The sequence below is a fragment of the Hordeum vulgare genome, chromosome 7H (genome assembly GCF_904849725.1).
Source record: "Hordeum vulgare subsp. vulgare chromosome 7H, MorexV3_pseudomolecules_assembly, whole genome shotgun sequence".
Taxonomy (NCBI): domain Eukaryota; kingdom Viridiplantae; phylum Streptophyta; class Magnoliopsida; order Poales; family Poaceae; genus Hordeum; species Hordeum vulgare.
Genome location: NC_058524.1, coordinates 565,236,979 through 565,256,142, shown reverse-complemented (window position 1 = coordinate 565,256,142; position 19,164 = coordinate 565,236,979). Strand labels below are relative to the sequence as shown.

The following is a 19,164-nucleotide window of genomic DNA, read 5'->3' as shown; positions in this document are numbered from 1 at the left end:
TCTTCAATTTCGTCTCCCGTTATGATTTTGCTAAGGTGTTTATCCTCAATCCGGATCAGTACCGGTATGGAAGAAAGACGGATAATGTATTATTGATTAAGATCGCACTCTAGATTTTATTTTTTAAATGGTTAACAGGTAAAATAACATCATATTCATATTCTACATATTTTTTAATTAAATTCCATATATAACATGTTAAATTTAGAGTTATGGTTTATAAATATGAGTATTTTAAAAAGCATTTGATACGTATTGAATATTTGATATGTATTGTGAGTTTAATGTTAAAAATATCAAGGGGATTTCTATAAAATAACGTGACGGACTAAGAATATCTATTTCCGTTATTAGTAGGTAGGTATAGGTATAGATTTCATAGAAAAATATTAATCTCTTTAAAAAATATATGAATATTTTGTAAGTATGCAAACATTTGTTGTTGAAGTCATGAACATTTATTTTTATACAAATGAACCTTTTGTCCTAGAATACATACAAAATTTTCCGGCATAAGTAAATATTTTTGAAGTATGTTAACATTTATTTCTGAAATCATGACCATACTAGTGTCAAAAAACGTCTTACATTTCGGAAGGAAGGGATTATATTTTACATAGAGAAATTGCATTTTTTTTAGAATACGTATATAGTAGAAATTATTAATAGATATTTTGTAACAATGTTTAAAACTTATACAAAGCCTACACATTTTTTTGAGGGGTAATTATTTAATTTTAATAGAAAATAAAACTATGTATGGGCCAAGAATAAACACTCATGTACCGAGGTTAGATCATGATACGTCTCCAATGTATCTATAATTTTTTATCGCTCCGTGCTGATATGTTACCATTCTAAAATACTTTTGGGTATTTATTTATCATTTTATGTTATTTTTAGCACTAACATATTGATCCAGTGCCCAGTGACAGTTGTTGTTTTCTCCTTGTTTTTCACTTTTGCAGTTTTTTCATACCAAATGGTGTCCAGTTGCATTGGAACTTTTTGATGATTTTTTGTGGACCAAAAAAAGACCAACGAGCATCGAAAGAAGCCTTGAGGCCTACGAGGGGCCCACAAGCTAACATGGCGCGCCGTGATGGCTTGTGCCTCCCTTGTGGCCCTCCAGACTCCGTTCTTTGGCTTATTAATTATCATCCACCCTAAAAACACCAGTGGGAGTCCTGCAACACTTGTTACGCCGCCACAACTCTCTGTTCCGACGGGGGGCCATCTGGAGCTCCGTTATGGCATCCTGCCGGAGGGGGATCGATCACGGAGGGCCTCTTCATCAACCTTGCTGCCCTCATGATGAAGTGTAAGTAGTTCACCACGGACCTACGGGTCCATAGTCAGTACCTAGATGTCAATCTCTCTCTTTGATCTTCAATACAATGATCATAGCATCTTCACTTTGCTCCATATGATGTAATTCCTTTTGTGTGGTGCGTTTGTTGGGATCCGATTAATTGTGAGTTCATGTTCATATTATTCATGATAAATACAATGATCATAGCATCTTCACTTTGATCCATATGATGTAATTCCTTTTGTGTGGTGCGTTTGTTGGGATCCGATGAATTGTGAGTTCATGTTCATATTATTCATGATAAATATTTGAGTCACCTCTGAATGCTTATATGATTATAATGTGCAAGATTATGATAGCTTCACAATTCTCTTTGATCTATTGAAATAGTTTGGCCAACTAGATCAATATTTCTTCGGTGAGAGGGGTGTGTTGTGGTAGGTTCAACCTCGTGAATTTCTATATCCCAGTGATAGAAGGGGACAATATCTGTCTTTGTGTTGCCGCTACTAAGGATAAAACGATAGGGTTTATTCATATTGCTTGAGTTTACTTTGTCTACATCATGCCGTTGTTCTCCATCCATTACTCTGTTTTAATTAATACTCTAGATGCATGCTAGATAACGGTCGATGAGTGGAGTAATAGTAATATGTGCAGGCAGGAGTCGACCTATTTGTTTATGGACATGGTGCCTATATACACATGATCATTGCCGCGAATATCACATAAGTATCTTCTTATCTGTCAATTGCCCAACAGTAATTTGTTTACCCACTGTATGCTACTTTTCATGAGAGATGCCATTAGGGAAAGCTATGGCCCCCAGGTATATTCACAACATATTGATAAAACATTTATTATCTTGTTTTTATTTACTTGTTTTATTTTATCTTGCTATATACAATTATCTATACACCTCACTTTCTTGCAAATAACAAGACAAGAGGATTGAAAACCCTCTTGCCCGCGTTGGGTGCAAGTTGTTTATTCTTTTGTGTGCAATCGCTAAAGATGGTTGTGGTTGATATTCATATTGGTTCGATAAACCTTGGTTTCATAACTGATGGAAATACTTCCCCACTTTGTGTTGCAATAACACGTCCTCTTCACGGAAAACCCAACGCAGATCACGAGTATGGGGAAGTTTTTCTCTTGCTTTTGCCGGGGAATATCATCACCAACTACCAAGTAACTCCACACAAAATTTCATTCACTTGTTCCTCTTTGTATTTTCTGGTATATTTAGTTTGTCTCATAAAAAAGTAAAAATACAAAAATATTTATCTTTGCTTGTTTTGCTTGTCTCTAGATTGCATCTTCGCTCTCTAGTTTGCTTGTCTTGCTTGTTGCTTTGCTTGCTCGATCGCCATGTCTCACGATAGTACTAAGTTGTGTGACTTATCAAATACTAATAACAATGATTTTATTAGTACTCCTATACGACCCTCCACTAGTGCGGATGCTTTTGATATTAATGTTCCATTACTGAATCTTGTCATGAAAGAGCAATTTTTGGGAAGTCCTAATGAGGATCCCGCTTCACATCTCAATACCTTTGTTGAACTTCGTGATATGCGGAATAAAAAGGACATGGATAATGATATTGTGAAATTAAAATTGTTTCGTTTTTCACTAAGAGAGAAAGGTAAAGTTTGGTTTTCATCTTTACCACGTAATAGTATTGGAACATGGGATAAGTGCCACGCTTTTATTACCAAGTATTTTCCTCCTGCTAAGATCATCTCCCTTAGATATCAAATAATGAATTTTAAACACAAAGATCATGGACATGTTGCACAATCTTGGGAGAGGATGAAATTGATCATAATAAATTGTCCAATACATGGCTTAAACTTGTGGATGATTATTCAAAATTTCTATGCTGGACTAAACTTTGTGTCTAGAAATCTTCTAGATTCTACTGCAGGTGGTACCTTCATGGATATTACCTTAGGAGAGGCCACCAAACTTCTGGATAACGTCATGGCAAACTATTCACAATGGCATACAGAGAGAGCTCCAACTGGTAAGAAGGTAAATTTTGTTGACACTAGTAGGAGAAATGCTAGCAGTAGCGCTGGTTTTTCCCTTACTAGTAGCGCTGGTGCCAGTGCTATTGCTATCGCGCTACAGCTAACCTGTTAGCAGTAGCGCTGAAAATAAAACGCTACTGGTGTACATATTAGCAGTAGCGATGGAATAAATAAAGCGCTACTGTTAATCCAACGCTACTGGTAATTTTCCAGCGCTACTGCTAATTTTCCTGCTTTCACAATTTAATTCCCGTCGTATTTATGCCCCCTATGTATTTGAGCATGCTTTATAAAGTGGTTTCATCATATCATAATAAACATGCATTATTGTCATCACATCATACATATAAAGTAGCCTCGTCATTTATACCATCATCATCATCATCATCCAACACAAATATCATCAAATCTCGAAAATAGCGATACACACAAGTCATGGCACACCCACAAGTTTCATCATCCCTATCTAAACTATCTGGACTATGTAGTACTTCTTGAGGCACCGGTTTCGCTCCGTATCTTGCCGTAGCATCCACCTCAAGTAACTCATTTTCACTTCGGCTCTGCTGTCGAACCCTCTGTGGCTAGCGCCTAGGTACCTATCGACCTGGGCTTGAGCGTCTGGCCAGTGGCTGTACACTCCTGAAACCCTCCCAATGAATACGACGTAGCAGTCCTTCGCCATCTTCGATCTATGTACCTGCATCGTAAGTTGATTAATTCAACGATATATAATATGAAACATAATGTACTTGAGAAACACAAGAAGTAAACATATATAAATAATGAAGTTCCTCATACACAAACTAATTAACTAGAGCGATGTACGGTAGTTCATATAAAGACTAGTAGTATTAATTATAATTGAACACACACATTGTCATCGTCAATCACTATTCCATGTCGAAGTTCCAATCTTCATATTCAGGGATGAAACACCCGAGCTTCTTGAAAGGATTCATGTCCAGACCCTGAGTGACTAGCACATCTCGGACAGTCTCCCGCCTCATTGGCCCATGGTAGAACATCCCTCCTTGTTCGACGACCTGCTTCATGATCACCTGGGCAAGTTCACACTGGATGTGATAAAACTCAGCTCAGACTCGATGGTCTGGTGTGCTTCCTATGCTTGTGGCCCAGCTGAGAATCTCGACATCACTGGAATTAGATGTCTATCCCTTCTGAACTCAATCATGTGATGCATGAGGTAGAATCCATCAGCCCTACTACCGTTTGGTTGCTGGATGCACCAGAAGTTGGTCTTATGGCCGAAAGCCGGCGCTTTATTCTTGTACTTTTTCACCTGGATATATCCACCAGTAAAGTTGTAGGTGAAAATGGCTAGATCGAGAACATTCTTTATGTGCGTGTAATCCTTCTTCTTTATGTTCATCGATGAGTCCAAGTACAGAGCATAGGAGTATTGTGGGTAGAGACAGACGAGGACGGCACCCCCCGCCACTGCGAAAAATAAGTAGAGCTCAAATTAGCTGGCCTGAGGTGTGCCCGCATCATGCATCCGCTATATCCGTGGCACACCTGGCCTGAGGTGTACCCGTAACTAAGATAGTCGTGCACCGTCGTCATCAGCGCAGCTCTCATATAGAAATAATATTTTGTGCTGATGTCCCATGTCTTGACCGACGATTTCCATAACGTGTCTAGCTCCTCTTTCAGAAGCCCCATATATATTTTAATATTATTTCCTGGTTGTTTCGGCCCTTGAATCAGCATGCTCATGTGTATGTACTTTGTCTTCATGCACTTCCATGGGGGGAAGTTGTACATCCATACAAAGACGGGCCATGTGCTGTGGTTGGTGCTCTGGTTTCCAAACGGATTCATGTCATCGGTACATGCACCAAGCACGATGTTCCTTGCATCTTCTTCGAAAATACGATATTCGGCATTTAGTGCTCTCCATTGGCTACCATCTGCGAGGTGTCTCAGCTTCGGATCATCTCCATCATCGGGATTCTTCCTCTCCGCATGCCAGCGCATGAGCTTTGCTTCCTTAGGATCTATGAAATACCGCTGCAGACAGGGAGTGATTGGAAAGTAGCGTATGACTTTCTGAGGAGCTTACTTTCCTACCTTCTTGTATCGAGAAGCATTGCACACTGGACTCTTGGTTTTTTCCACGTGCTCACCCCGATAAATGATGCAATCGTTGGTGCATGTGTGGTATCTAATATGCGGCAGATCCAGAGGGCAAACGATTTTCTTGGCCTCATCTACACTAGTAGGTCACAGGTTCCCCGCGGGAAGAACTTTATTTTGTAGATACTTCAAGTGCTCATCGAGGCTTTTGTTTGTCCATTTGTTTTTCGCCTTCGTCTTTAGAAGTTCGAGCATGAAACTCAGGCGGGTAACCTCGGGATCGCAACCATCACATAATGGAGTATTCGAGTCTACTTCAAGTTGCGCCAGCTTTGCCTCCTCTCTAGAAGCAACCGTGTCGTTATTCGTACTCTTGCGAAGGAGGTCTCGAACATGAGGGTCCTGCACGACTGAACTTAGTAGCGTCGAAGTCTGCGGCGTGTCCATCGACTCTTCTCCGCCGTGTCCGGACTCTGCTTCTTCGCTGTGTCCAGAATCTTCTCCGACGCCATATCTGGACTCTTCCCCGCCGCCGTGTCCGGACTCTTCACAACCATCATGTCCGGCGCCATCGCCTTCGTGTCGATCAGTCATCTCTTCATCTAGACCCATGTCGTTATTCCCTTCCATGTGTATGTCCTCATCATCATCTTCACTTATCCAAAGAGTATATCCATCCATGAAACCATTGATCAGCAAGTGGGCCTTCAAACTGCCACGATCAAAAGGGTCCAAAATTACTCCTTCTTTGCATCTTGTACACGGACATCTAATCCTAGTCCGTTTATTTTCATACATGTCCATCACCGCGAATTGCAAGTATCGCTCCACCTTCCTACCACTCACCTTCATGACTGCAAGGTATAACAAGCAAAAGGGTCATAAAAATGCATGCATATAAAAATTTGGCATGACCTTGCCTAAAAATAGGACATATCGAGTTTGCTCAAAATTCACCGAAACGGAAATAAATTGACATTTCGGCAAAACATAGGAAACTCACGGGTCATGTCACTCACACAAATCCCTTCATATCGCAAACAGACATGTTCCCATTATTGAAATGCACAACTTTTTACTCACTGATATATATCCCGAGAGAGATTGTGCACTGCTAAATAGTGGAGAAGTAACAATGGTGGAGAAGTAACTTAGAGAGAGGAAAGGAGAAAGGAGGGGATAGGGAAAAGGGGGAGGAAGGGCGAGAGGGGGTGTGGGTGAAATGAGGGCAACAATGGTGGAGGAAAGGAGAAAGGAGGGGATAGGCAGGGCCGGTCCTGAGATTTCAGAGGCCCGTGGCGGAACTAAAACATAGGGGCCCTTAATATAGGCACCAAACTAATAATCAAGCAGTATACTTTTTTTGCGAGTAAGTAGTCGATATTCCTGTCAATTAATTTGTAAATGTTACCTAGAAATATTTCTTCTAACAATCCAAGAAGCAAAATTGTTGGTGGTCGTATCAATATTGACATTATCTAATACATTTTTCTCAATGCATAAAGTTTCACTTAAGAAATCTGTCGATACATTATGTATGTGATTCTATCAACGAACCATGTATGTTTTCTTTCTTTCTTTCCGACCACCGGATGCAAACTTTTTAGATGATGTGACGGTGCCAAAATTAAATAAGTAATTAGTAATTGATACTAACATAAACCTAACGAAAGCATCAGTTCATCTCGATAAAATCATCAATTCGACTAGGAAAAATCGCACATGACACTATTTCCAGAAAAAAATACACAGGGCAAAAGATGAGACATACCTTCTCTCATCCGGCCATGGAGCATCCGCTGCTGCATGCGCTGTGTGTTGCTCTTATTCCTTCAGTCGCCGGGAAACATGAAGATAAAACAAGTTCGTCGAGGCGGCGCACACGCAAGGTTAACATCGTTAATCGTTGATTAGATCAAGTGAATTAGGCAACTAGCGATCCTTCCAAAAAAATAGCTAATTAGTAGCGCCACAAGGGCAACATGTGCATGCATGGCCCAGGCCTGCTCGCAGCTCGCGTGCACAACGTAGCTATTACGGGGGCCCCTTGAGACATGGGGGCCCGGGGCGGCCGCCCCGCTCACCCCCCTCAGGGCCGGGCCTGGGGATAGGGCAAAGGGGGAGGAAGGGGGAGAGGGTGTGTGTGTGTGGGTGATAGGTAGAAGGAAGAGAGAAGAAGGGCAAGAATGGTGGAGAAGTAACAATGGAGGAGGAAAGGAGAAAGGAGGGCAAATGGGAGGAAGGGGAGAGGGGGTGTGTGTGGGTGAAAAGCTGCCCACATCCACGTGTAGCAGTAGCGCTGGTTCCAGAGGCGCGCTACTGCTATTGCACTCAGTAGTAGAGCTTTTCCCCAGACAGCGCTGCGACTACAGCTGGTGTCGGTGGCCTCGTTAGGCTCCTTTTAGCAGTAGCGATGGTTCAAGGGAAGCGCTACTGCTATGGAACTTAGCAGTAGCGCTTTTTACAGCCCATCGCTACTTATACAGGTACTGTGGGTGGCCTCGTTGGGCCCCGTTTAGCAGTAGTGCTGCAAATGCATCCAGCACTACTACTATGGACCTTAGCAGCGCGTAGTGTTTCTAGAGCTACTACTAGGCTCCTACCTATAAGGTTTTCCCTACTAGTGTGAGGAAATCATTACTTTGAGTGAAAAAGTGGATGCTCTTATGAATTTGGTTGCTAATAAAAATACTCATGTTGATACTAATGATATGCCCTTGTCCACCTTGATTGAACAAAATAATGATTCTATTGATGTGAACTTTGTCTCGCGAAATAATTTCAACAACAATGCTATAGGAGTAATTTCAATGCTAGGCCGTATCCCGGTAATAATCCTAATGGTCATGTCAATTCTTATGGAAATTCCTCTACAAATTCTAATAGGATACCCTCTGATCTTGAGAACACAATAAAGTAATTCATTAATTCTAAAAAACTCAATACTATGGTAGAAGAAAAATTGCATGTTGTTGATACTTCGGCTAAAACATGGATAAGATTGTTCTTGATGTAGAAACTCTTAAAAAAGCTTTGCCTCCTAAGCAATATTTTAATGGGACTATTAAATCTATCCAAGTTTCTATTAATTAAAGTAAGGAGAGGACCGCTAAGTTTAAAACTAAGCAGGAATTCCTAGAAAAAGCTCTTCCACCCGGTTTTTATCAGAATCATGATGACGATCTCAAAATGATTGGTACTTCTCCTATTGAATCTTTGTTTACTTCTCTGAATGTTAATGATAAAGGGTCGGGAGATGAGTCAACTCTAGTGAAGGAGCATCCCGTTTGCTTGGAGGGTGATGATTTTAATGCTAAAACTGGAAAAAGTGGGTTTGGAGAGGTCAAAACTCTAACTAGTCATGTGGCCACTATTTTGGATTACAAGGACTTTAATTATGATAATTGCTATTTATTAGAATGTATTTCCTTGTTTTTTTCCATTATTAGCTCACCCAATGTTTATGAAGAAAACAAAGCTTTTAGTCAACATATATTGGAAGCTATGGTAAAAGCGTATGATGAGAAACTTGAGCTTGAAGTTTCTATTTGAAAGTGCATGTAGTCCCCATGTGTGCTTTTGGTAATTGATGACAAACCTAATGGACTAATTTTTGCATTTAGTTATACATTTGAAGGAATGTTCTATTTGCAATGCATTAAGAATATTGGATGACTTGAAGTATGTTTATTCCATGAAGATGCAAGAAGGAGCTCGAATGAATTCTAAATGAATGGCATATACCTATTGTTGTGCATGCATCAAGGTTTAGCTTAATAATTGAATCAAATATGATACGATCAAGATGAATTCCATGTGATGAACAAGATGTGATCTATGTGTAGTTCATTGAGGATCTTAGACATTCTCATGCTTTTGCTTATGGTTTGAACCATGATGGATCAAGATCTTGAGAGAAGAATTAAAGAGAAGAATAATTCTACATATGTCTTGAACATAAGATCATGATGTGATCATATGTTGAGTCATGGATGATTATGTCTTCAAGCAAGTAATTCAACTGAATAATTCAATGTGCCTCTCAAGAGACTATGATGTACCATGAAGACGATCAAGTTATCGCCAATCTGAGATTCATGGAGAAACTTGATATGGTCATGGTGAATCTAGATATTGGTAATCATGTCTTGAAGCAACAAAGCATAGTGAATAAATAAAAAAGGGCCTTCAAGACATAAATCTGAATCATGGATCAAGATAAAATATTGACCAAGATGAAGATCAAAGATTTAACTCAAAGACGACCATCACACAACCGCAAATGATGTACCACATGGGATATTGTGGTATGGTAAGTAACTGTAAATTGCACTTTGTGTAATAGCCCAAACTATGTGTTCTCTATATCTATGTTGATTAGGTGATTCTCATGGGCTTGCATCAAGAGAAAGATTCCAAGTGTCCATGAGAGGATGACATCAAGATATGATGTTCATGGTTGACAAGGGCAATCTCATGATAAGCATCCTCAAGGATTACATGCTTGAAGCTTGTGGATGATCACATGACGTACATGTGAAGATTGAATGCAATGAAATAATCCCCACATGGCGTATGGGGGAGCTATCTGAAGTCTTCACCAAATGGTGTGATCAAGGTTATGCTTCCATCTTGAGCCAATAATAAATTTCAACATCAAGCTCAAGTGGAATGCTCAAGTCAAAGGTATTAGTTCCTTTGGTTATAGTTGCATGGATCAACGACCATAAAAAATACATATGCCCAAGAATGGTCTTTTGCAAGCTATCTAGTATAGCTATTTTATGATTCTTGAGTTATAGGGATCCCGCACCATAGTGACAAGTGACAATAAATTTCAGCACAGTATATAAATGTTTCCTTACCAAATTCCACTTACCAAATGCGCCTACCTCCCCGACAACGGCGCTAGAAAAGAGTCTTGATGACCCACAAGTATAGGGGATCAATCGTAGTCCTTTCGATAAGTAAGAGTGTCGAACCCAACGAGGAGCAGAAGGCTCTGATAAACGGTTTTCAGCAAGGTAATAACTGCAAGCACTGAAAGTAGCGGTAACAGGTGATGGTGAAGTGAGGTGAAACGTATCAAGCGAAAAGTAACAAGTAACAAGTAGTAGCAACGGTGCAGCAAGTGGCCCAATCCCTTTTGTAGCAAGGGACAAGCCTGAACAAAGTCTTATAGGAGGAAAAGCGCTCCCGAGGACACACGGGAATTTCTGTCATGCTAGTTTCATCATGTTCATATGATTTGCGTTCGTTACTTTGATAGTTTGATATGTGGGTGGACCGGCGCTTGGGTACTGCCCTTACTTGGACAAGCATCCCACTTATGATTAACCCCTCTCGCAAGCATCCGCAACTACGAAAGAAGAATTAAGACAACGTCTAACCATAGCATTAAACTAGTGGATCCAAATCAGCCCCTTACGAAGCAACGCATAGACTGGGGTTTAAGCTTCTGTCACTCTAGCAACCCATCATCTACTTACTACTCCGCAATTCCTTCCTCTAGGCCCAAAGATGGTGAAGTGTTATGTAGTCGACGTTCACATAACACCACTAGAGGAAAAGACAACATACAACATATCAAAATACCGAACGAATACCAAATTCACATGACTATTATCAGCATGACTTATCCCATGTCCTCAAGAACAAAAGTAACTACTCACAAAGCATAATCATAATCATGACCAGAGGTGTAATGAGTAGCATCAAGGATCTGAACATAAACTCTTCCACCAAGTAACCCAACTAGCATCAACTACAAAGAGTAATCAACACTACTAGTAACCTTACAAGTACCAATCGGAGTAGCGAGACGGAGATTGGTTACAAGAGATGAACTAGGGTTTGGAGAGGAGATGGTGCTGATGAAGATGTTGATGGAGATGACTCCCCTCCGACGAGAGGAGTGTTGGTGATGACGATGGCAACGATTTCCCCCTCCGGGAGGGAAGTTTCCCCGGCAGGATTGTCCTGCCGGAGCTCTAGATTGGTTCTGCTCAAGTTCCGCCTCGTGGCGGCGGAGAATCCATGAAAAAGCTCCACCCTGATTTTTTCTCGGACGAAACCCTTCATATAGCAAAAGAGGGGGCTAGTGGGCCGCCAGGGTGCCCACAAGCCCTGTAGCCGCCGCTAGGGGGGTAGGTGGCGGCTACCAGGCTTGTGGGCTCCTGGTAGCTCCCCTCTGACACTTCTTTCGCCCAGTATTTTTTATATATTCCCAAAAAAATCCACGTTGATTTTCAGGGCATTTGGAGTTGCGCAGAATAGAGGACTCAGACTTGCTCCTTTTCCAGTCCAGAATTCCAGCTGCCGGTATTCTCCCTCTTCAAATAAACCTTGCAAAATAAGATAGAAAAGGCATAAGTACAGTACCACAAACTACAATAACAGTCCAAAAAGCGATAAATATCAACATGAAAACATGATGCAAAATGGACGTATCAGTCACACACTTACATATGTTGCGATATTGCTCAAGTAAGTTTGTGTAACTTACATGTGCTTGTGAGTAATCTTGTTGTGCTCATCTTAGTAGAACAAGTTATTGGTGCACTTAGTTGAGCCTAGTATATTTAGGATCTGTGCTTGAAAAGTATCCTCTTAGTTTATTTCCGCATTAGGATAAAGCCAAATGCATAGAAGTTTTTAAAATGCCTATTCACCCCCACTCTAGGCTACATCGTGGTTCTTTCACTATTCCTAGAAAGTTGCATGATGAGTGAAAACATACTATCAAAATTAAGATAAATAAATATGAATGCAATGCTTTGTGTGACCTTGGTGCTAGTGTTTCAACTATACCTAAAACTTTATGTGATGTGCTTGGTCTCACTAATATTGAATAATGTTCCCTAAACTTGCATCTTGCGGATTCTACCATCAAGAAACCCTTGGGTAGAATAAATGATGTGCTTATAATTACAAAAAAAATGTTCTTGTAGATTTCATTGTGCTTGATATTGATTGCAACCCTACTTGTCCAATTATATTTGGAAGACCCTTCCTACGAACTATAGGTGCAATCATTGACATGAAAGAGGGAAACCTAAGGTTCCAATTTCCATTAAAGAAAGGAATTGAACACTTTCCTAGAAAGATAATTAGGCCATCATATGAATCAATCATGAGAGCCACTTATGGATTGAGTGTCAAAGATGACAACATTTGAAACTATGCAATATGCCTAGTTAGGGGCGTAAAACAATAACGCTCGTAGGAAGGCAACCCAATAGTTGTATTTAATTTTTTCTTTTTATTTCTGTTAGTGTGTGATAACATGATTATTTCCTCTGTAATTATTGTGTTTTAATGTTTTAATTAGTGTTTGTGCCAAGTAAAGCCTTTGCGATGATTTGCATGATGAGTGATTTACATGACGAGTAGAATTGATACGATGCAAAAATACAAACTTTGACGTCGAGTGTACAATTTCTTTGATTTTAGTGGAACGTCTTTATAAGATGACTTTTACACAATATTTCTATACAAATTCCTCAGATATTCCTAATTTTCCAAACAAGTTGGAGTTACATAAGAATAGGTTCATTACAGATTACTATAGACTATTTTGTTTCACTTAGATTCTGTTTTGTATGTGTAGTTTTCTTGTTTTAATGATGCTATGGATTGTATGGGGAGGTATAAGCCATGGAGGAGTTAAGATACATTAACATATGCTAAAATAAAATAAGAATCAGTTTGTAACAACACCTGAAAGTATTTCATATGTTGCTTATACTAACGGATCTCACAAAGTTTTGTTGAGTTTTATGTGATTGAAGTTTTCAAGTTTTGGGTATTGTCCCGAAGGACAAATGATTAAGGAGCAGCAAAATCCTAATATTGGGGATATTCTAGGAATACTCAAGCGTCTAAGCTTGAGGATGCCCCAGAAGGCATCCCCTCTTTTCGTCGCAATCCATCGGTATGTTACTTAAAACTATATTTTTATTCGTCACATAATATGAGTTTTGCTTGAAGCATCATTTGCTTTTACTTTAAGTTTATCACAATCAATGTTTAAAATGGAGAAAAAAATTTAAAAATCATTCCAGCCAAGTGTTGTAAAGAAAAAACATTTTCTGATTTTTTTTTGAAAAAGTGGACATTTTTTGAGATTTCCATTAAGAAATTCGACGAATGTATTTTATGTTTTCAGAAGTTCCCGGAATGTTTTTAGACATGAACATTTTTCTGAAATTATGAACAAATCTGAAAACAAGAATTGTCTCTAAAATTCTTGAACTTTTCCAAAACACGAACAATTTTTAAAATTATATGCAATATTTAAAAATAAGAACATTTTCTGGATTTTGAAAACAAGAATTGTTTTTGAAATTCCTGAATATTTTTTCAAGCCTGAACATTTTGAAAAATTGTGAATAGTAATTAAAGTCAAGAAATATATTTTAAATATTTAAAAAAACATGTGTAATTTTTAAACAGAAAAAATAGGGAAAACATAAAAAGGAAACAACAAAAGAAAAATAAAAAAGTAAAAAAGTAGAACAGAAAAAGAATAAAGAAAATAACAAAAAATGAAAAGAAAAAAAACCCGGTAAGGTTCCGAAAACCAAGAAAACCGACTGGAAAATGTCTCAAAAGATTTCTAAGACCAGAAACGCTGCTACACGTTCACGGGCCGGCCCCCATCAGCTCTCGATCGGCAGCCCTGTGCGAAAGCTGGACACTGACGCAAAGAATGTCCAATAGGATCTCCCGGTTAGGCGACAACAATAGTCACGTTCCGTGAAAAAAAGGCCACAACTCGGCCCACCCGTTGAAACCATCGGAAACTTGGATCCCAAGTTGCCGACGACGACACCAACCGACGACCAACACCAAAACGAACCCGTGCCAGTTCAAAAAAAAAGAAAAAACGAACCCGTGCCCGCCAAGGAAACGATCCAAGATGCGTATAAATCTGCCACCGGCGGCTCGTCGTCCCACAGAACCGCAGAAGCAAACCAAGGAAACGATCCAAGATGCGTCGCGAGGGGCGGCAGCGAGGGTGGGTGCGCGTGTACGACCGCGAGCTGGTCGACCCGGATTGCAAGCGCCGCGCCGCGCACGTCGTGGACGTCGACGGGCAGGCCCCGGTGGTGGCCAACGGCGGCTACGTCAGGGCGTCGCGGAGGCCGACCAACCACTCCAAGCCCGGCGGCCGCCGCGCCCTCGAGGCGCTCTGCAGGAAGGCCCTCGAGCAGGAGGAGGAGGAGGACGAGGCGCCTCCGCCGCAGCCGGCCGGGCGGTACGGGTACTCGCCGGGCTGGTGGCCCTCGTCGCCGCCCTTCGGCCACGGCGCCGTCGCGCAGAGGCAGGCGCGGGCTCAGCCGGCGCCGGTGCGTTCGGAGGCCGGGAAGGCGTCGTCCAAGGCGGGCCCGGGCCGCAAGTTCAAGCACGGCAAGATCAGCAAGACGTATTACCTTGACGAGGACGAGATCGATTACCTCTACAACTACGATCCATGAGCGGACCGGTCTTGTTTTCCTTTTCGTGTGGAACTCGGCATGAGGAGCTGTATATGCTGGATCGAATTGATGTGTGTCTTTTCCCGTATATGCTTTTCTAATTCTAATCAAGATTAAACTTGATTTTCCGGCTCTTCAACTTTCTTTTTGAGCAAATCAGACTGTTCAACTGTGTTCCATAAAAAAGAAAACAGTGTTTGTTGGTCCCGAACTAATGCACCTTATTTCCGGTAGTGGCATCTTGAGTCATTATTTTACCCAAATGATAGATGTCACAGGTGTGACACGAAATAGCATCGTTCTGACATTTCTACAACTAAAATTATCATTAAAAACAATCATAAATAAACTGGAATTTGCCATCCAAACATAAAGCTATCATTGTGACGGGCGTCTTACTTTTTTGGTATTTCGAACGAAGATCGGGTTGCGTCACCCGTTGTTGCCGTCGACACATGCACGTCTCTGCTCCAATAACGACAAGGCCTCGCGCACCTTGTTGACCCATCGCGGCCGACGCCCACCCGACTGTCCGCCCCTCGCCTCGCGCCGTCCGTGGCCGCCGACGGCGTGACCCCGGCCACTACTGCAACCTGGCGGCCTCATGCGACGCGGAGGCCTGGCCATCGTAGGCGCGTCTGCCCGCCTGTCGCTCCGTGTCGATCATCGTCACCTGCGTCCAATCAGGATCCTGCATCACCCACCGACTCCGCCGTCGTTCGTCGGTTGCCTCGGGCTCGAAGTATGCCTATCTCGGACGGCCTTGTCCGTTGGAGCTTTTCCGTATCGGGTCTCCGCCGCCCCTTGTTGACTGCCATGAGCTTTTGCGCTCGGGTGTCTGCTGCCTCGAGCACGCCGTTCCCTGCAGACCGACGTCCCCTTGGTCTGCTGGACCACCCCGCTTCATCGTCCATGACATCGTTATCATCACCGAGCAGCGCCCCGACCTCGCGTGCGATCGGATTGATCATCCGTCTGCCACGATCGACTCCATATGTGTCGTGCGACTGATCTGACTAGTCAGTTGCATGCGCCTCCACAGGTCGTGTGACGGATGTCCCCGAGTACAGCGCACCTCTCCACCGATCGAGCAACGAACTGCCGCTGCGTAGCCCCGTCGGGGCCGCAGCGCTGCCACCTAGTGGTTCTCCCAGCGGTTTCCCCAACCCGCGAGCCGCCGCTACACCGCCCCTTTAGGGTGTAGCATGGCGGCACACGGTCCCCGCCACCACACGAGGTCGTCCCCGTGGTTGCACCGACTCGCGCACCACCACTGTGTCGCCCCTTCGGGTCGTAGCATCACGGCACGCGGTCCACGTCCCCACCCCGAGGTCTTCCTGCTCTGGCCCCGACCTGCTTGCCGCCGCTGCGGCGCCACTTCGGGCGCAGCAACGTCGCTCGCGGTCCACTCTGTCGTCTCCGCGCGTCGACTCTACGTGGTATGCGTCGCGCTGCCTACCTTGGCACGAGAACGCCACCGTCCACGCCGGTCTTCGTCACGTTGTCGGGTTCTTCCTCGCCTGCTTCGAGCATCGCCGTCGCACTCCTAACCAGACGCCGCAGCCGCCGTCAGGCCGCAGCCGCCAGTCCTCTTTGGTGATGACGTGTATCGCCCACCCGAGCCATGATGCGCCTCTTCTTCGGTGCTGTTGTAGCTCGTCCACCCTCTTCGTCAACCCTCCAGCACCAGCTCATCGTCAGCGTCGCCATCGTCTACCCCGACCACTTCATCTAGTCCTACCATTGCGGGCGACATCGCCCCCCCTCCCGATTTGCGTCACAACCGTCGTTGAGTCTCCTTCTCTGCTGGCCCCTTCGACTCCTAGACATGGCATACAGCTTGTGCAGGTCCCTCATCTATGCATGCCCGGTGCTGGCAACACTGATGCGTGCCTTCCTTCTCGGTGTGTTCCCAGGCCTGGCAAACCTGGAGTGATGCATCATCAACAGCGCCTTCGTCCGTCTACGCATGCGTGGTGCTGGCAACACCGATGCGTGCCTTCGTCCACGACGTGTCCTCGAGCCTAGCAATCCCGGCGTGACGTGTCTTAACTACGTCTTCTTCTCGGCGCACCACTTCTTCGACACCACCGCGTCCATGACTAACTCGACGCCTCCTTGCGCTCATGGCTCCACGACGACTTCCTCGACACCGGCTACCCCGACTTTACATCGACCACGACGTTCTTCACACGGCTATCTCAACCACGGCTACAACACCATACACTCTTGGCTACCTCGACATCGGCATAAAGGGCTATCGCCTTGCTTGAGCAACCTTGTCGGTTTCCACTCCAGCCACAACTTCCGCAAACCATCGACCGTTACGACTATGGGGGGATGACCTTCGGCTTACCTTCGGATTCTTCTTCAGTCTCATCATCTGCATCGCTACCGTTTTGACTGCGGTGGGATGTTGAGTGTATTGTTTATTAGGAAATATGAGATAGACTAGGATTTGTCCTACCTTGTCTTGTACTCCAAATTGATCATTGTAATCCTATATATATATATATGTCCATGAGGCTCATGCAATACAACAACTATTTAACCAAACTCTCTCTCTCTACCTTCTAACATGTTCGTCCAATCCCTTGTGCAGACCACAACCCCGGCCAGGGTCATATATATAAATAAATAAGATGAAATTAAGAAACTAACAGTTATGGATCTTTGAAAAGAATCATAAAAAAGTATATGCTGCAAAAGTAAATTTAGTTGTCAGTTTAATTGTATCTAATTGTCACATTACTGATGGCCACCGGATCTGGCAGTATTGCCTCACGCGCGATTTGTTGGATTGCTTCCTTAAAAGGTGCATTCGTTAATAATTTGCATGCGTGATTAATTAGTTTCCTAATAACTACTGTTAGTACTATAAATCATGGATATGAAAATAATTGAGATTAATTAGGTGCCATACTATGGACTTCCATATGCATGCAATTTGCTTCCATACAAAGACTAGTTTCCAATCGTGAGGAACCTTATTTCCGGTGCAACTTTAGTTGCCTTGTAGCCTTGTAGTACTACAAATGATCTTCTTTTTCGGCCAGCTTCTGGAAGTGTTTGCTAAATGAAGATTCCTTCCATCTCATCATAGATTGTTTGCTCCCATCTCCATGAAATTTGTTTCCATGACAACTACCAATTGCTTAGATCTAGCTAGTGCCTCGTGTATGCCAGAATATGCTTCGATCTGTAAACATCTGTTTATAGCATGTATGTGAGAATAATAAATTTTTCAAAAATTTAAGGGAACTATTCCTCGTTTCTAGATGTTTTGACTGAAGCATCTTTCCCCATGCGAACGAAACAAAGCATGTAGATTTACGCAACATTTCTCACACACCATGGAAGCATCGTATCACATCTCAAGTAATGCTAACCTTTTCTGATTGATGGGAATTTTTTTTGTTTAATGGAAATATAATGCAAACGTGTTGGAACCATTTTTCCAGTGTCACTGATGTTACAATTGGTGTTAAGAAATTAGATGTTGCATTTAGTTGCTTCATGCATAAGATATAATGATTCCCTACTTTGTCATTCGATGTTTCGGTACCAAAGAATCAGAAAAGGCACATGCTTCCTCACATGTTTAATAAAGCTTTTCGATGCTTCGGTAGAATAAAAAGGTCACATACTTCCTCCAATGATATTCCTGCTTATAGTGCACTAATGTTGTACCGAAAACTATGTTCAATAAAGTGTACACATCATATTGGTATAACAATATTACAAGTAGAAAGTATAACAACTACTATCTCCGTCCCAAAATTACTAGTATTACCATATATGTTCAACGAATGAAAAATATGCTAACTAAGTTGCATAAATTTGTTTCGAACAATATTTCTAATGTACACAGATCTGATTCACAATATTTATGAAGTACACAAAGTCCGATTAAACCAACTAGAGTATTGCTCTATCCAAATAAAATCTTCTTTCTATAAAAAAATAACCATTATCACGTGTACGCATAATACATGCTTGAAGCATATTAGGGATCTGATTCCTAGAAATACAATTGTCCTCAAATTGCTTTCGTCATACGAAAATCACCATGCTTCCAAGCTCCAACACTACAAACCATGCTACACAATTGATATGCTTGATCTCACATCGGAAGCCATGACCACCATTGATGACCTTGACATGCTCATAGTTGGTAAAGCACAATCATCTTCTCAACTTAGCCCTGCCAAAATTTAGGAAGCATGAGTAGTTTGAT

The 19,164-nt window shown here is 42.3% G+C and overlaps 1 protein-coding gene across 1 annotated transcript; it reads left to right on the top strand.

Moving 5' to 3' along the window:
• Positions 1 to 14,410: 14,410 nt before the first annotated feature.
• Positions 14,411 to 15,142, top strand: LOC123407560. The gene has a single exon (XM_045100723.1). It carries the CDS (start codon positions 14,442 to 14,444, stop codon positions 14,925 to 14,927), a length of 486 nt encoding a protein of 161 aa, XP_044956658.1. The 5' UTR covers positions 14,411 to 14,441; the 3' UTR covers positions 14,928 to 15,142.
• The last annotated feature ends 4,022 nt before the right edge of the window (positions 15,143 to 19,164 follow it).

Excerpts from the sequence above, each read along its gene's own strand:
- LOC123407560 (XM_045100723.1), top strand. The coding sequence starts at position 14,442 with ATGCGTCGCGAGGGGCGGCAGCGAGGGTGGGTGCGCGTGTACGACCGC.